General features: G+C 39.7%; 1 protein-coding gene and 1 pseudogene across 3 annotated transcripts in view; both read right to left on the reverse strand.

The window, feature by feature from the left end:
• PNPLA1 (patatin like domain 1, omega-hydroxyceramide transacylase) overlaps window positions 1-19,740 on the reverse strand; it is a 75,829-nt gene extending 56,089 nt beyond the window's left edge. For all 3 annotated transcript variants that reach the window (XM_074236423.1, XM_074236422.1, XM_074236424.1), the window contains exon 1: window positions 18,867-19,740. In XM_074236423.1, the coding sequence (XP_074092524.1) occupies window positions 18,867-19,071 (205 nt within the window). In that variant the 5' untranslated portion in view covers window positions 19,072-19,740. The remainder of the gene's footprint in view (window positions 1-18,866) is intronic.
• On the reverse strand, window positions 8,736-15,138 carry LOC141523335 (large ribosomal subunit protein eL21-like; annotated as a pseudogene).
• Window positions 19,741-19,751: the final 11 nt, after the last annotated feature.

Below are 19,751 nucleotides of genomic sequence, written 5' to 3' on the forward strand. Positions count from 1 at the left end.
ATCATAAACTGATCCAACTGTAAAACTTCCTTTAAGTTCATTGTACTACCCATTATTGATTTTGTAATCCAAGTTCCTTGCCAGCCAGTCATAGCAGTGATGGAATCTTTCTATTGTAAGTTAGGGCACTGTTTCCAAAAGCCCCTGATAAAATTAATACATGGTTCTTTATTGGAATAAGATATTATGAATCCACTAATACTCTGGAACAAATTAGTACAGAGTTAATTGTTATTATTATCCACAGTTATATATTCAAATGTTATAAAATATTAAACAATTTATAATCATTATCTCATTTGATTCTCATGACAACCATGTGGGGAAGGTAGTTCTAGTATTAGTAAGAAAGTATTGTATAGTGCATAGAGACGGGGACCTGCAGTTGTGATGAACCTGGATTCAAATTAGCTGTGTGAACCTGGTTAAGTCCTTAAACCGCTCTAGATCTCACTTTCCTCATCTGTAAAATGGATTAATTGTGATGATGTTCGTCCTTTCTCCAAGAAGATCATAATATCAAGGAGGTGATGCTATGACAAGTGCATAAATTGGATTTGAGAGGAGTGTTGTATTAAATCATCAGCCTCACTTTCTCCTCCAGAGTCTTCTGGTCCAATGGCCAGATATGAATCAGGACAAGTGGAGATGGCCCTGGATGTGAGGCAATCAGGGTTAAGTGACTTACCCAAGGTCACACAGCTAGTAAGTTTCATGTGTCAAGTGTCTGAGGCTGGATTCGAACTCCTGTTTTCCTGGCTCCAAGGCCAGTGCTCTATCCACTGCACCACCTAGCTGGAATAATTGTAGTCTACTTCACACGGTGATGAGGATCAATTAAGTTACTATATTTAAAATGCCATGAAAATCTTAAAACTCTCTAAATTTCAACTATTTTAATTGATGAGGAAATCAATAAATCAATAAACATTTATTATTTATTAAATGCTTACTATGTGCTGGGTACTGTGCTAATGGAGTGAGATTAAAAAAATAAAAACCTCAAAATACTATGTAGATGTTAGCTGTGGTTTATCAATCTCACTTTTAGATAAAGAAATAAGTCAATAAGGGGCAGCTAGGTGGCACAGTGGATAAAGCACCAGCCCTGGAGTCAGGAGTACCTGGGTTCAAATCTGGTCTCAGACACTTAATAATTACCTAGCTGTGTGGCCTTGGGCAAGTCACTTAACCCCATTTGCCTTGCAAAAAAAATCAGTCAGTAAATCAATAAACATTTTAAAGTACCTACTATGTGCCAGCCACTATATAAATATAGATATATAGATATGTATACCTATATTGCTGGGGATACAGGAAGAATTAAAAGACAGTCTCTGCCTTCAAGGAAAATAACCATTTAATGGGGTAAAAAGCAAATACATGTAGATAGACAGATAAATAGATGGTTCTTGTCCTTTATTGTGGAAGAATACCAAAATGACACCACTATGTTTGAGATAAATTACACTGTGTTCGACTGTGGCTCATCAGATCAATAGGAGTTCAGAGTGCTGTACCATAGCTTGGGCACAAATAGTACATGTGAACACCTGGGGTGGTTATTCTAAACTTATGAACATCACATTTCCTTTGAACTGCTTCAATTCTGCCTTCCTCATAGAATGTAGCACCCTCACTAATGAGGTGGTCCTGTGCCAATGTCTCCCATGCTGTCTAATCAGTTCTAAAGTTCTTCAAGGGGATCTTCAGGGTGTCTCAGTTTTGTTTTCTTCTGACCCCCCGTGAGCACTTGTCCTATGTGAGTTCTTCATAAAATAGTTTTATTGCCAAGCATATATCTGGCATTTTAACAATGTGTTCAGCCCATCACAGTTGAAATCTCTGTAGTAATGTTGGAATGCTAGACAGTTTAGTTTGAGAAAGGACCTCAGGATCTGGTATCTTATCCTGCAGGTAATCTTCAGAATCTTCCTAAGGCAATTTAAATGGAAGCAATTCAGTTTCCTGATATGGCACTGGTAGACTGTCCAAGTTTCACAAGCATATAACAATGAGGTCAGCATAACAGCTCTGTAGACCTCCAATTTAATAGTTAGTTTAATACCTCTTCTCTCCCATACTTTCTTTTGGAGCCTCCTAAATACTGAACTGGCTCTGGCAATGTGTGTGTCAACTTCATTGTCAATGTGTATCTCCTTGGAAAGGACAACGAAGGCATCCTTGAATTCTTGGAGGATAACTTATTCATTCCATATAACCATATAAACCTGGAAAATTTCAGTCAGTTTTTGGATGAGCAATAGACCCCTCACCTTGTAGATCTCAGTTGGTATAGAATCAGCACCAAGTGCTTTGCCCCTTGAAAGGAGCCTAATGGCATTCAAACCTCTTTTTCAGTTGAAATTTCAGCTAGGGACCGATTGACTTCAATTTGAGGTAAAAGGACAATGACTTCTGCATTGATTGATGGTCTGTTAAGAACACTGTGGAAATGTTGAGCCCATCTCCCTAGGATCAAGTCCCTACAATGTGGATCCATCAGCACTGACTAGTTGAGATGCACCAAATGTCTCTGGTCTATAAATATCTTTCAGAGCATCATAAAAGCATTTTGGTTTGTTACTGTCAGCATAAAATTGAATTTCATCTGCCTTCTTACTGAGCCAAGAGTCCTGTATCTCTCTAAGCTTTGCTTGGACTTTACTTTTGATGGAATTAAATGCTGCCTTCTTAGAAATGAATGAATTAATCCTGCTGGTAAACCATATGGAGTTCTCATTTTTCATTTAGCAGCTTCTGTATTTCCCCATCATTTTCATCAAACCAAATAGATAGGATGAATTGGAAGTAATAATTTGGGTTATTATTTCTATGTTTATATAGTATTTTAAAGTTTTAAAAATATCTGACTTTATCCTCTCAACAACCCTGTGAGATAAGTTCTATTTCCCATTTTACAGATGGGGAAACAGATGTCCAGAAAGGTTAAATGCTTTGCCTAGGATCACACAGGTAGTTAGTATCAGAGGCAGAATTCAAACACAAGCCTTCCTACTTCCAAGTCTCAAACTCCAAGCACTAGACCACCTACCTGCCTCATTTCTCTTATAAGAGACCTTATGTACCTTATGTACCCATATCATTTTGGCAACCAGACCCCTGGCAAAGATCCTGGAGTGTTTTGCAGTTCATTTTTCAGATGAGAAAGCTAGGGGCTGCTAGGTGGCATAGTGGATAGAACACTTGCCCTGGAGTCAGATGAGAAAACCAAGGTAAATAAAGATAAGTGACTTGCCCAGGGTTACACAACTACTCTGAGACCAGCTTTGAATTCAGGAAGATAAATCTTTCTGACTCCAGATCAGCAATTCTATCCACTGCACCACCTCGGAAATGGAAGACCAAGCTTCTAATTTCTGCTCTGATACTTATAATCTGTTCAAGTCACTTAGCCTGTATGGTACTCCATTGTCTCCTGTGTAAAAGAATAGGACTGGACTGGATGATCTCTTAAGTTTTTCTCAAGAGAAGGATGGAAATCCTTGCAGAGAAAGTGGAGAGGAAACCAGCAGACAGATGAGAGGAGAGAGCATCAGGAAGCTAGCCAGAGGACGATAGGGTGAACCACAGCGTTAAATAACAACAGTTAAGAAGAATGAATAGGGGCAGCTAGGTGGCATAGTGCATAAAGCACCGGCCCTGGAGTCAGGAGTACCTGGGTTCAAATCCGGTCTCAGACACTTAATAATTACCTAGCTGTGTGGCCTTGGGCAAGCTACTTAATCCCGTTTGCCTTGCAAAAAAAAAAAAAAAAAGAATGAATAGTAGGATGTGGCCATCTAAAAATAATGATTAATTTTTGAGAAAACAGTTTCAGTGAGTGCCAAAATTTGAACCAAGAAGTAAGGGAGGAAGACTGAATGATGTTAATAGTACAGTTAGTTTTTTCCTATGAGTTTGACTAAGAAAGGGAGAAGATATCACTTTAGGGGATGATGGGATTAAGTCAGAGGCAACTATATAGTTCTGGGTCTGGAGACAGAAAAACCTGACTTTTGTGTAACCCTGGGTAAATCCTTTTATTTGCCTCAATTCCTCATTTGTAAAAGAGGGACACATTGGAAAAAGAAATGGCAATCCACATCAGTATCTTTGCCAAGAAACTCCAAATGGAGTCATAAAGAATTAGGCATGACTAAACAACCACAAGGGTCTTTTTTGCTTGTTTTTTTAAAGGGAAAGATGGACATGTTTTAAGACTGAAGAGTCAGTACATTGTAAATACTAGATTAGAAAGATATATAGTATAAAAGTTTAAAAGTTATATTGTATAATAAAAGATTAGAAAGAATGTTGAAAGCATTAGTTCCTGGAGGAGATGGTTCACAGGATCCTATGGGGATCATAAATTTGGAGCTAGAAAAGATCTCAGAGGCTATTATGCTACACAATCCTTAAGGGCACATTGCTTCATTAGCCAAATTTATCTCCCCTAGTTTGTATTTGAGAGGTAACACCTGGGTCTTATTAGGTAAAATTTATTTAAAGAAAAAGAGAAGGAATTTTAGGGGTAGTATTCATTTTGTAGGTATTATTTTATAAACAATATGCATTTTGTGAATACAGGGATGAGCTCTTGATGTCCATTTCCAAACTGAGGAGATGACTTTCATAGCTGGATAAACTCCATATCAAGGGTATGTGCAAAGATAAATGACTGAATTGATCTTGATAGGTATTTAAGAGTTAATACTACATTAGAGTCAGAAGGAACCTTTTAGTCTAATTCTAATATAGTTTTATCTTTATTTTTAATTTTTTTAATTTTAAGGCAATGGGGTTAAGTGACTTGTCCAAGGTCACACAACTAGGTAATTATTAAGTGTCTGAAGACAAATTTGAACTCAGGTCCTCCTGACTCCAGGGCTGGTACTCTATCCACTGCACCACCTAGCTGCCCTCTAATATAATTTTCATACTTTATAAAGGAGAAAACTGAGGTCCTTAGAAGGGCAGTGATTTATTTGAGGTAAACAATGAGGGGAGTAGGGGCTAAAACTCAAGTCTCCTTCCTGACTTGGAAAAGAAACAAAACTTCTTTCCAATTGACCACATTATCTTACTCTCTAAACTAGGGTCAAGTGTCTCTATCACCACAGTGAAATGAATGAAGAATTAAGAACTTTGATTGATCTAATTTGCTCCTGTACATCACCCACATAAAGTCATAAATGCTTTCACCTATGTACAACTGTATTCACAGATGTGCAGCTCCTCCATGAAAAACAACCTCAGTCCCCATTGGCCGCATTTCTCCATCTTGTCCAGTCCTTGGAATTAATGGAGGAAAGAATCACAGAATTTTAACTTGGAAAAGGCACTTTAGTAGTAGAGAAGAAAGACAGAAAAAGAGACAGGAGGGAAGGAAGGAAGGAAGGAAGGAAGGAAGGAAGGAAGAAAGAAAGAAAGAAAGAAAGAGAGAAAGGAAAGAGAAAGAAAGAGAGAAAGGAAAGAGAAAGAAAGAAAAGAAAGAGAGAAAGGAAAGAGAAAGAAAGAGAGAAAGGAAAGAGAAAGAAAGAAAAGAAAGAGAGAAAGGAAAGAGAAAGAAAGAGAGAAAGGAAAGAGAAAGAAAGAGAGAAAGGAAAGAGAAAGAAAGAAAGGAAAGAGAAAGAAAGAGAAAGGAAAGAGAAAGAAAGAAAGGAAAGAGAAAGAAAGAGAAAGGAAAGAGAAAGAAAGAGAAAGGAAAGAGAAAGAAAGAGAGAAAGGAAAGAGAAAGAAAGAGAGAAAGGAAAGAGAAAGAAAGAAAGGAAAGAGAAAGAAAGAGAAAGGAAAGAGAAAGAAAGAGAGAAAGGAAAGAGAAAGAAAGAGAGAAAGGAAAGAGAAAGAAAGAGAGAAAGGAAAGAGAAAGAAAGAGAGAAAGGAAAGAGAAAGAAAGGAAAGAAAGAGAAAGAAAGAAAGGAAAGAAAGAGAAAGAAAGAAAGGAAAGAAAGGAAAGAGAAATAAAGAAAGGAAAGAAAGAGAAAGAAAGAAAGAAAGAAAGAAAGAAAGAAAGAAAGAAAGAAAGAAAGAAAGAAAGAAAGAAAGGCAGCTAGGTGGTGAAGTAGATAGAGCACCGGCCCTGGAGTCAGGAGGACCTGAATTCAAATCCGACCTCAGACATTTAATAATTACCTAGCTGTGTGACCTTGGGCAAGCCACTTAACCCCATTGCCTTGCGAGAGAGAGAGAGAGAGAGAGAGAGAGAGAGAGAGAGAGAGAGAGAGAGAGAGAGAGAGAAGGAAGAAAGGAAGGAAGGAAGGAAGGAATTGACAAAGAATCCTGCCTGCCTTCCTTTGCCTCTGATGCAGTTTGGAGCATTAGTGATGAACTAGAGTTTGAACAGTGAAAGAATTTCAAGATGACTCATGACAGGGTGATAAGAAATCTAGCAGGGGGAAAAACTAGGATTTATAGAGCAGTACAAGGGATTGTGTCAAGGTATTCAGGGGTAACAAAGGCTCATTTTGTGAAACAAAGAGCTAACAATTTGTTATCATGCTGGGCTCCAACTTCTGTTGCCCTGTCCTTGTGAGATCCTCCCAGCAGCAGTGGCTGAGAGAGAACATACACAGGTGGCTGTTATCAATTCAAGGTCTGGTATAAGGGAGTTGTTTTCTCAGGACTGTTTCTCAGAGAGCAGCAAGGAATATTGCAAAAACATATTTTCTGAGAATAACAAAATCAAAATCAGCTTAGCTTTTAATGTAGTCTACTAGAAAATCACAGAATTTAACTATTTGCTTTCTGTCTAAAGTTTCCACATCAACACCTACTTCCTATCCTTCCACTCACTTATCATCCCCTCTCTCTCAAATTCATCTCTGTTCCTATGGGTTCTATGATAATCTCTATGCAAATAATTCCCAGAACAATTTATGCATCCCTAGTGATCCAGCTGAACTTGTTTCACATAACCAATTTAATTCAATAAACATTTATTAAGCTCTTACAATGTGCACTATTGTAAGCACTGGAGATACAAAAAGGCAAAAGACAGTCCCAGTCCTCAAGGGGCTCAAGCAGATTCAAAATGCAAACAAATTACACAAAGCTAGGTACATACTAGATAAATAGGAAATGATGATGATGTTTGTCTTTTGTTCTCAGACATTAGGCAAGTGATGCCATGATAAGCATATGAACTGGATTTGAGTGAGGGGGTGCTGGGTTAAGTCACCAGCCTTGCTTTCTCTTCCAGAGTCATCTGGGTCCAGTGGCCAGACATAAATCAGGACAGCTGGAGATGGTCCTGGATGTGAGGCAATCAGGCCTAAGTGACTTACCCAAGGTCATACAGCTAGTAAGTGTATGAGGCTGCCTTGGAACTCAGGTCCTCCTGACTTCAGGGCAGGCGCTCTACCTGCTATGCTATCTAGGATTAAGAAGTGATAGGGAAAACTTTCTGTAGAAGAGGGGTTTTAATTTGAGACTTAAAGGAAGTGAATTAGGTCAGTAGTCAGAGTCTAGACATTTCAAACTCAACACATCCCAAATAGAACTCATTTCTCCTTTCTCCTTTCTCCTTCCCTCATCTTTGTCCAAATTCCCCTATTTCTGTAGAGGGCACCACATTTTTGTAAATACTCGTTTGCCACCTCAATCATCCTTGACTCTTCGCTCTCCCTCATTCCCCATTTCCTTCAACTATCAAGTCTTCCTTATCCTATTTCCATCTCCTCTGCCCACCCCTATTAGAGTTCCAGCCCTCATCCAGGGGCTATCGTTCTACTTCCAGTCCCTCTGCTTCTCCCATATATCCTCCACACATCTACCAAATCATCTTCCCAAACCACAAGTCTGGTCATGAATATTCCAGTGGCTCCCTAATGCCTCTGGGCTAACCTAATACCATTTTTACATCACATCTATATAAAGTTTGTTGTTAAATCATTTTTTAGTTATATTTGATTCTATATGACTCCATTTGGGGTTTTCTTGGCAAAGAAATGGCTGGTCATTTCCTTCTGCAGCTCATTTTACAAATGAGGAAACTGAAGCAAACAGAATAAAGTGACTTGCCAAAGGTCACACAGTTACAAAATGATTTTGAATTCATGAAGATGTTTCTTCTTGATTCCAAGTCAATTGCCCTATCCACTGGGTCACTAAGTCATAAGGTTTAAAGATTTGCAAAGCATTTTACACCTACTGATCATCTATCTCATTACTACAAACTCTCAGTTCAACATGTAAAGTCCTTCAAAAAACCCTTTTATCAGCTTGTAAAGATTTAATTCAGGCCATTCACCTTCACATGTGCTAATGGACTTCTTTGCTGTTCCTTGAACTTAGCATTCCATTTCTGGCCTTCAAAACTTTTGCACAGACTGGATCCTGAAGCCTGTAATGTATGCTTCATCCAGCATTGTCTCTTAGAATTCCTAACTTCATTCAAAAATCAGCTCCAATGCATTATCCTAGAGGGAGCCTCTGGTGATTTCCCATGTTAGAGTTCTCTCACCTTGCTCATTTAATCATCTATACAATATACTTGTCAGAATTCGCATACCATAACCATTCCTCTCCTTACACTCTTCTCCTTTTACTATTAGCAGACACCCTGTTTCCCATAGGTAATGCCAAGCAAGCAAACTGTGAGCTTAGTTTGATATAACAACAATCCTTTGCACTTATCCTCTGAATGAAGTCTGCTGCTAAATCACAAAATTGGCTCAAGACAGCCGCAGGTGGTCCCTGAGGTCAGATAAGCACCTGCAAGAACCTGTTCTGCTCATGAAATCCTGCTATTTTTTTCATTAGGCAGATTTGCCTCATTGTTGCTATTATTATTCATTGCTATGGCTACATCTCAATGCCTGGCTTTTTGTCGAACTGCCAGCACTATGTGTATCAAGGTCCCAGGTCTCCCAAGTCCTAGAACAGATCCCAAAATGTGTATCTAGTTTCTTCTTCCTATGGAATACAGAAGACGTTTGCTTATAATCACTGTTAGCACTTTGAGGTTTTTTAGGATCCCCCCCCACCCAGAGTTTAAGAGTTGGTGTATAAGCACTGTGAGCTCTTTGGTATTTTCAAAGTTAACAGTTGTTGCATGAACTCTGTGGCTCTTTGGTCATTAGTTTTCAGAGGTTAACATACTTACCTTTTTTGTTGTTGTGTCCCCTTCTTTCATCCCAATCACAATTGAATCTAAATCCCTTCAGAATAACTCCCTTTTCATCTTGTTATCCTCAGAGCCTTACACTGTAGGCACTTAATTACTGTAGATTGGGCCTCTAATCTAAGATGCATCTCTATCTTGTTCTTCTCAACTACAAACTCTTCTGTCCTCAGAGGCCCCTATGCTGCTCCAGTCCCTCTGCCCAGTCAATTAGCCTCACTTCCTCCTCAACCAAAACCACCTCTAGCCCAACTCCCTCATTTCCCCCATTTTCAATATCCCTTTGTGTAATATACCCTTTTTATCTTTTGTTGCTGTCTACAAGCAAGCTGAAATTTTCTTCATCCTTTAAAACCCTTTACTTGACCCTGCCATTCTCTTAAGCAATCCTCCTATATTGTTTCTACCACCATTTCCTCACACCCATAAAATCATGCTATAGTGAATATGGATATGAAAACTGGAGTCAAAAGAACTAAGTTATACTACAGAAATGTCATTTACTGAGGCCCTTCCTGTCTGTGACACAATTCATCCCTTGGTTGTATACACTCAATTTTTATTCATTTCCCTCATAGATTAGCTCTAGAAGGTCAAATCCTTGAGGGTAGGGGGTAGTAGTCTTTCTTGGACCCTTCACATACACACACACACACACACACACACACACACACACACACACACATGAGCAAACTCAGGTCTTCCTTATTCCAAATACAACATTGTATTCATATGCTGATGAAACTAATAATTACCAACATCTTCCCATGTACTAGATGATAATACATATATTGATCGATGTTATCTTTTTTTTTCCCAAAATTCAAGAAATCTTTTATTGGTTATTTTTTAAGTCATTTATACCATGAATTCATAGGGGATTGGTTCCAACAGCTCAGGTTCCTTGCTATTGGTTCTCACAAAGTGTGCTTCTCTGGGTGGAGCAGGCTGACGTTTTAGTTGAACCCAAGTGCCTTTTTCTTTGGCTTCTTTCTTCTTCTGATCATTTTCCTTTACTTGCTTCAGGAAGCTATTTCTTAATATGCTCAATTTGCACATTAATTCTCTTGGCTAGAATCTTGCCCTTAACCTGTTTGTTTACAACAATGCCTACAGCATGCTGTGTAACATTATAGACTCGTCCAGTCTTGCCATGGTAACATTTGTGTGGCATTCCTTGCTGAACTGTGCCCATACCCTTGATATCTACAATATCACCTTTCTTGTATATGCGCATGTATGTAGCCAGAGGGACGACACCATGTTTTCGAAAGGGCCTAGAAAACATGTATGGAGTCCCTCTCCTTTTTCCTTTTGTGTTTGTCATTTTGGCAACTCACTGGAATATGGCGGAGCCGGGGGAAAGGCGATCGATGTTATCTTAATGAATTCTCACAACCTTGAGAGGTATGAGTTCTTAGTATGACCATTTTACAGATAAAGAAACTGAGGCTGAGAGCATTTAAGTGACTTTACATAGCTAGTAAATCTCTGTAGGCAAGATCATAGGATAATAGATTTGGAGCTGGAAAAGACTTTGCAAATTATGTTCAACCCTCTCATTTTAAAAATAAGGAAACTGAGGCACAGTTAAATGACATGCCCAAGGTCACTAAGCTACATGTGTCTGAGACAGAATTTGAATTCACATCTTCTCACTCCAAGTTTAACATCCATTTTTAAAAAAGTCATCAGGACCATCATTAATTCTGTATAACCCTCTTTTCCTTTCTGAATAAAATATCTAAGAAATTATGAGCTTGTAACCTAAGTTTGTAGTAGGCAGAAGCAGACAAGAGTCTTCATTCCACATTCTCTTATGCTGGAATGTTGCCGGGCACACATAGTATGTATTTAATAGCTTCCTGTTTCCTTCTCTCCCTTTCCTCCCTCTCTATGAACAATTTGGAGCATCCTTTTTTTTTTTAGATTTTTTTCAAGGCAATGGGGTTAAGTGGCTTGCCCAAAGCCACACGGCTAGATAGTTATTAAGTGTCTGAGGTCGGATTTGAACCCAGGTACTCCTGACTCCAGGGCTGGTGCTCTATCCACTGCGCCACCTAGCTGCCCCTTGGACCATCCTTTCAAAGGCTAACTCCAGCCTCACCTCCAGGAAGCCTTCTCTGATGCCTGAAGATCAACAGTGACTTTCCCTCTGGGAGCCATTCCCAGGGCTGTATTATGGACAAGGTGGCTCAGTGGATAGAGTACTGGACCTGTAGTCAGGAACCAGGAGTTCAGTCATTTTCTAGCTGTGTGACCCTGAACAAGTCACTTCACCCTGTTTGCCTCAATTTCCTCATTTGGCAAACCAGTCTAGTATCTATGACAAGATACGACTGAAAATGACTAAACAAGTATGTACTGCAGCTGTGTTGGTGTTTTATCTTCCAGATAAACATCTTGTGGGGCCCATCCCTTGTCTTATCAAAACTTTGTAACTTCCCCAACTGGTTGTACATTTTTCTGCATAGGATGGATATCCAATAAATGCTTGTAACAATGAGGGAGCAGTGCCTAGATAATGTGGCAATGTACAAGAAGGGGTTGGCATTTCTACCACAGTCTTTAGTCCAGGAAATCAAGCAGGGGCCCAAGCCCAGAGAAGCTGACCCCATTAGCAAGGTCTGAACCTTGGGACAGAATCCCTTAAAGTTCCAAATAGTACTTCAATTCCTACCTCATTGCAGGATGTGTTCATTAGCAAAGGGCTTGGGTAATGATAATAATACTAATAAAAATCAACAACAGTCAACATTTACAATGAGCTTTAATGTTTACAGAGTGTTTTAAATCATTTTATTCTAATAAGATAAAATAAAAAAGAGTCAGTGGTATATGATGGCTAACTGTCCTGACTTCATCCATCCAGAATGGATTTAACATCTGAGACTATTGTTTACAGAGAAAAGGGCAGACTTGAATTGGGGATGAGAGCTTCCTCATTCAATAAAATCAGTCTAGTCCTCCTTCTTATCCTCACATCAACTCTGTGAGGTAGGCATAATATAATTAATAATAGTATTGTTAATTAATTAATAATTATAAATAATATAAGTAATAATATACAGGTTGATTATTCAGTTGATATTTTGAGTGAGGAAAAAATATCAAATAAGATTGTAAACTCATTGAAAAGCAGGGATTGTTTTTTGCCTTCCTTTGTACCCCCAGTACTTAGACAGCTCCTAACACATAGTGGGCATTTAATAAATGCTAGTTGACTTTTTGACTAATTAATACTAGTACTTCCAGATGTCTTATCACTTGACTATTTTTCCCCCAGAAAGGACACAGTGCCTTTCCCTTAAGATTGTAGGTTTCAGAGCTGGAAGGGACCTTAGAAGTCAAGTAGTTCAGTCATTTGTCAAATGAGACCTATGGTGTTAAGTGAGTGTCCAAGGTTACACAGGAAGGAAACAAAGCTAAGATTCACCCTTGGGTCCTTTATCCAATATTCTTTCACACTCTGCTCCCCATTCTCAATCTTAACTTCTTCAATGAGAACTTTCCCAGAATCTATAAAATCGAACAAGACTCAAGACTCATTCCCAGGAAAGGCTAGAAGTTATATTTGTCCCTGGCATTCACTTCTCTCCCCCCACCCCCATTCTCTTCTGCCTCCTCACCACAGCATCATTTTTTTTGTTTTTTTTGGGGGGGGGGTTGGCAAGGCAATATGGGGTAAAGTGACTTGCCCAAAGTCACACAACTAGAGAATTATTTAGTGTCTCAGGCTGGATTTGCCTCAGGTCCTCTTGACTCCAGGGCCAGTGCTCTATTCTCTGCATCACCTGGCTGTCCCTAGATCTTCTTAAGTCTTCTACATTCTGGCTCCAACCTACCTTTCCAGGCTTGTTTCACATCATTCCCCTTCACATACCCTAAATTCCAACAAATAAGACTGTTTCCTGAGCTCAATATTCCATCTTTATCTCCAAACTCTTCCCCCATGCCTGGGTTGCAAGAATTCCTCCCCTCTAACTCTTGGGGATTCTTATCATTCTCCAAGGCTCCAGTCAAGGGTCGACTCCTAAAAGAAGTCTTGTCCAAGGTCGTACAGCTGGGAAATGTCATCAATAGAACTGGAGTCCATATCTTTTGATTCTCAAGCCATGGAGCTTTCTACTATGCCTCAATGCTCAATTTTTATTTTTAGCAGCTACATTAATTTGTCATCTCATATTATGACCACGTGTTATAGTAATGTCAATAATGAATTTCTGTGAGTTCTCTCTGTTCTCAACAGCCATGGGGATTCTCTCTTGATCCGTCTCTGATCCCCCAAGGTGATTCAGTACAGTACCTCTCCTCAGTAAATTTTGAATTTACTGATCTGTTTTCTGTCTCCCTAGTAGAAGGTAAACTCCTTGTGGGCAGACACTGCTTGGTCGATAGTAACCTATAAAATTTCAACCAACAGTTCATGCAATGGATAGTTCCTAGCAAGCAAGGAGCTAGAGCTAGTAGAGTCTATTAAATCTAACCCATTCATTATACAGAAACCTAGAAACAGAAAAAGATTTGCCCAAAATAACACAGAAAATAGAAAAGTCTGGATCAAGACCTGGAACATAATAAATAGATGTAGATCTATATATCAATATGGATTGTATATTATATACATGTATACACATATGTGTGTATATATGTATGATTGTATGTTTTAAAGTTGTTAAGGCTTTAAGCTACACTGAGACTTTTTGAACATCCTGTATTTAGAATTAAAAGGGAACTTGGTAGCCATCTAGTCCAAGTCCCTTATATTTCAGATGAGATGAGTCTCAAAAGATGTTAAGTGTCTTAACCAAAGTAACAGGTAGTAAGTGGCAGAAGTGAGATTGAACCTGAGGCCTCTTCCTGCAGATTTAGTGATCTTTCTACCCTTCAGCTCTACCAGGTATTTAGTATTTTAGCTTAATTCTAACTCTTCTATCATAAGGAAAATTGATCTGACAAAGCAAATTGAGAGCATCTAGATGGCAGAGTGGATAGAGTGTCACATATGGAGTCATGAAGACCTAAGTTCAAGCCTAACCTAAGAAATTTACTGTGTGGTTGGGCAAAACACTTAACCCTCTTTTTGCCTCAGTTTCTTCATCTGTAAAATGGGAAGAATAACAGCACCTATCTCTAAGAGTGATGGTGAAGTTCAAATGAGATAGTAATTGTAAGGCAATTAGTACTTAGTAAGAATGATATAAATATTATCTATCATTATTATTATTATTATTATTAATTCCCACTAAATTGTTTCTCCTCCCAAGGTCTTTGGGTTTTAATAGGGCAGGCAGAGTTCCTAATCTAGAAAAATGATTATCCAAAAGTGGAATTTCAGTCATTACTGGAGGCAATATTTGGACAATAGGGCAGCATTCCCAGTTCCTCTCAAATTCTAACACAGAGAGGAGTATATAGTGTAATTCAGTGGGAAGATTCCTGGACTAGAAGTGAAGAGACATACTTTCTTTTTCTTTTTTTTAGGTTTTTTTTTTTTTGCAAGGCAATGGGGTTAAGTGGCCTGCCCAAGGCCACACAGCTAAGTAATTATTAAGTGTCTGAGGCCAGATATGAACTTAGGTACTCCTGACTCCAGGGTTGGTGCTCTATCCACTGTACCACTTAACTGCCCTGAGACATACTTTCTAATCCTAACTCTGATTCTATGAAGAAGCATGATCTTGACTAAGTCATTTCTCATCTTATTTCTGAGTCTCAAAGAATCTGAGGATAAGACTTCTGAGAATTGGGAAAGACCTCAGCAGCCATCTATATCCAAAGGTTTGGGGATGGGTTGAATTAACCGATACCTTCAAGGAATCCCCATTTTAACATATGATGCAAGAATGTCATTCAGCCTCTGCCAGAAGTCCTGCAATGGTGGTGAATTCATCACCTTCCAACAGAACAGTATATCCTTAGACAATTTGAACTGTCGGGAAGTGTTTCTTGATGGAGGCCTATATTTGACTTTTTACAACTTTAATCCATTGCTCCTAGTCTGAGATCTGCCCCCCCCCCTCCACCCCTGTCTTTATATATGTCATACCTTCAAATGAAGATAGCTATAATGTATCCCCTGAGTCATTTCTTCTCCAGGTTAAACATTCTGCATTTCTTCAATCTAACCTCTTATGACATAAATTCAAAGCTTGCTGAGAAGCCTTCAAGGATGTTGAGATCCTGGTTACCCACCACTGAATGTTTTCCATCTTGTCAACAATCTTCCTATACAGCAATGCTCAGAATTAAACATAATATTCTTAACGTGATGTGATCAAGCCTAGCAAAGAAGGAGCTATCATCCACCTAGAAACTGTCCTTAGTTTCCTGCTATGCAGAATAATGAAGGGCAACTAGGTGGTGAATTGACTAGAGCACCAGGCCAGGAGTCAGGAAGACCTGAGTTTAAAATCTAGTCTCAGAAACTTACTTACTAAATGTGCAACCCAAGGCAAGTCATTTAACCCTGCTTGCTTCAGGGTTGCCTCTGCACAAAGAACTTCCAAATGAAAAAGTTCCTTCCAATATAGGTCATCAACTTCTTTGCAATAAAGGCAGGCAGACAGGTGTTGTAGTAGAGTGATGTGCCTGGAGTCAAGAAAACATGAGTTCAAATCCCACCTAGCTTTGTGACCTTGGGCAAGTCACTTAAACTCTGCTTACCTCAGTTTCCTCAACTATAAACTGGAATCATAATAGCATCTATCTTTTAAGCTTGTTGTGAGATTCAATTGAGGTAATAGGTTTTTTTTTAGATTTTTTTTTCAAGGCAGTGGGGTTAAGTGGCTTGCCCAAGGCTACACAGCTAGGTAATTATTAAGTATCTGAGTTCGGATTTGAACCCAGGTACTCCTGACTCCAAGGCCAGTGCTCTATCCACTGCGCCAACTAGCTACCCCAAGGTAATAGTTCTTAAATGCCTGGCACAATGCAGGTGCTATATTACTGCTAACTATTATTATTATTATTAATAATAATATTATTATTATATTTTGCTTGGTGCATTGAGAGGTTTAGAAACTTGCCTCAGTCACCCAATAAATATGCGTCAGGGGAATATTTGAACCATGATCTTCTCAGGTGCAATTACAGCTCTCTAGCCACTCTGACACACTATTTCTCAGCAAGTGAAAAAACTTAATTTCCTCAGTTTTATAATACCATTTTCTTCACATCTTTCTTTATTTGAAGATAGTTCCATCTAACCTTCCTGTAACACTGAAGAGCCTTTATGGGTACTGTCAAAATACCTAGTTTGAAGCATAGCTCTCAGAATTAGAAGGGACATCAGATCCAACTAATCCAATTTATATCTATATAGGAATCCCCTTCAACAGATTTGGCAGATCACTCTGGATATGGAATGTACCATATTCTGAAAAAGTAAAGCAGGTTTGATATTGGAATTACCCTGGAATAATTTGAATGACTCAGAAGCTTTTCAGAAATCTACCTCTTTCCAAATTCCACCCATTGTTCCTAGTTCTGCCCTCTAGAAGCCAGCAAAACATGTCCATTTCTCTTGCACATGACAACTACCTAAAGATAGCTTTCATATCCCCCCCTTCAGTTTTTTTCTTCAGACTAACAAGACCCAATTCAACCAATCTTCTGATTTTTTAGTTTTCTAATTCAAAATGTTTTGCCTAAGATGTAGCAACTAGAATTATACTAAGTACCCTCAGATGTGGTCTTACTAAGGCAGAGCCCAATGGATCTTTTACATCCTTCTTCCAGGCATTATGCGTCGATTAGTAGTTAAAACTAAGATAACATTAGTTTTCTTAGCTAATGGCACCCTATTAACTAATCAAGCTTATCACATATACACATACATACATATGCAAATAGGTATATACAATATATTTTGTATATATATGTGCATGTATGTGTATGTGTAAATGCATATACATAAATGTGTATGTGTACGTATACACATATACAAATGCACACACATACACACAAATATACATAAAAGATTACTTTTTCCTACTTGGGCAATGGATTTTTTTCTTCATCCAAGGGTGAAGTCCTATTAAGTTTCAACTTTTTCAATTATATTATTTGTTTTAACCAATTAAATTTTTTATTCTAAATTTTTCATCCAATATGTTAGCCATCCCTCCCAGTTTCACATCATTCATAAATTTAATGAGCATTCTCACCATGCAGTCATTGCATTTAATTTAAAGGTTGAATAGCCCAGGACTCTAAAGCAGGATCTCTGGGAACATCCTTTTGGTTTATCTCCTTCCAGGTTTTTTCTATTACTTTTTTTTAATCTAGCCTTTCAACCAGTTCCATATCCCCTGAGTTGTATTCTCATCCAGTACACATCTCTCTAATTCATCCACAAGGATACAGGGGGAAGAGAACAAGAATTTAAGTGTCAGTACTTTATAAAAAATACCTCATTTTGTCCTCACAAGAATCCTATGAGGTAGATGCTATTATGATCCTCCTTTTACAATTCAGAAACCCAAAGCAGACAGCCATTTAAATCTATTTACCCAAAATGACATAGCTTGTAATTCAGCTGAATTTGAATTTGTCTTCCAGGCTCCAAGTCCAATTCACCCAGTGTATCAGGTGGCTATCTCTATCCTACAGGAATTCTGAAATTAGGAAATACTCTGTCTAAATTATCCCTCCTCAGATCTCTACCTAGTGATCCTGTACAGAAAAAGGCAATGAGGGGACTTTTGTTGTTCTTTAGCTGCATCCAACTCTTTGTGACCTCATTTGGGGTTTTCGTGGCAAAAATGCTGGACTGGCTTGTCATTTCCTTCTTTACTTCATTTTACAGATGAAGCTACTGAGGCGGACAGTGTTTAAGTGACACAACTAAAAAGTGTCCAAGGATACAGTTGAACTCATTTTCCTGACTCCAGGCCTGGTGCTCTATCACTGTGTCACCTCCCTGCCCCAAGATAATATGCTTAAATGATTTCTATGTTCTATTTCACCTTTCAATCTAATGATCATTTGAAATATTACAAGCTCTGAAGTGTTAGATTAGCAAATCTCTGAAGTCCTTTCCCATTCTTATCAAAGTTCAGAGAAAAGAATGCTAGATTTAGAGTCCGAAGACTCTAATCCCATCTTTGTCCCTCATTTTAGAGATTTAGAGCATCTCATTTTAGAGATGAGGAAACTAAGGTCAAGCAGTGAAATGACTTACTGGAAATCTTTCAACTAGTTGTACAAAGATCAGAAACTTGAGCCCATTATTTTTACAGATAAGGAAACTGAGGTCATGAAGCCACATGATTTGCCTAAAGTCACACATATCCTTTAGCTCCAAACTTTTCAATCATACCATATATCCTGGACAAAGTCCTTTTTAATCCCCATGGACTTCAGTTTCCAGATCTGTAAAAAGGAGAAGGTAGGTGCAGAAAACCATTTTTTTTTTGTTTGTTTTTGTCTTTTCCAGTCCTAAACCTGTGCTTCTATTCCTTCATACATGCGGTCTTTCCTGGAAGCCAGTGCTTATTATTTCCCCCACTTACGGGAAAGCCAGGGGCAGAGGGAGTCATTTGTTCACATCATCAGATCGAGGTGGGGTCCCTGCCCACCCAGGGACTGAGTTTCCCCTCCCGGAATGTGCTCAGGACCTCTATCTACTCTAATCTCCAGTTCCCAGATGCCTACTTTAGAATTCTCTACTGTTACCCAGAGCCAGGCTTCCTGCCCGAGCATTCACCAGGGTGTAGGGAAAGCAGAATAAACTCCTTACGCATGCCAATGCCGCACACGGTGAGGGCGGCCACCACGGAGCCGGCCGAGGTCCCGACCACGCGATGAGCCGTATCCAGCATGCGGGGCGCCAGGTCTCGTAAAGCGTCCACGGCCCCGATCTGATAGTAGCAGAGGAACCCGCTGCCCGAGAAGGAGATGGAATGCGGGGTATCAGGGTCCCCCTTAAAGTCCTGTTCCATCATCTTTGCGGCTGGGGGTGAGCCGCCCTCGATGAGGAGGGGTCAGCCTCGAGCGCTGGCCCAGCCAGAGCCCCTCGCCCACCTCGTCCTGTCAGGACAAGCAGGGGCCGCCCCGGAGCCGCCGAGGCGCCGGAATTGGGCCGGACCTCTGGCTCTGCACTGTCCGAGCCTGCTGCTCCCGCCTTAATACCTGTGCAGAGCAGCTGCCACGGAGACTCAGGTGCAGTCTTCTGGCTGGGGAAGCAGGGATCCCTGTAAAGCCAGTGCGGGCGGTGTCCGGGTTGTGCGATCCCTGATTTAATTGCCCTGTCGGCTCCCCCTGGAGTCCATTTTTTCCGGTGGTTCACCAGGAGCGTGAGATGAAGGTGGAAGTGGGGAGCACTGGCAAGAGATCCTTTGCAATCCTCCTCAGGGCTCCCCAAGTTCATCCATCCTTCACAATCTGCCAGCTCCCGGTGTTTCTGCCAGTTCAGATCTGCAGCCTGTTGCCAAACCAAGCGATGGTTATCTGCGGGTGGGTGTCTCCCCTGGCGGGGTGCTACTGGGAGGCTGAGTGAGGGAGTGAGTTAAAGGGTTGGCATTTCTCCTGAGGGAAGGTGGCCCTATTGCAGGAAGTTGGACTGGAGATGTGCAATGGTTAACGAGGTAGGAGATCTTGTTTACAGAGTTGTGACACCCGTGCC

This window comes from Macrotis lagotis, chromosome 5 (genome assembly GCF_037893015.1).
Source record: "Macrotis lagotis isolate mMagLag1 chromosome 5, bilby.v1.9.chrom.fasta, whole genome shotgun sequence".
NCBI classification, from domain to species: Eukaryota; Metazoa; Chordata; class Mammalia; order Peramelemorphia; family Peramelidae; genus Macrotis; species Macrotis lagotis.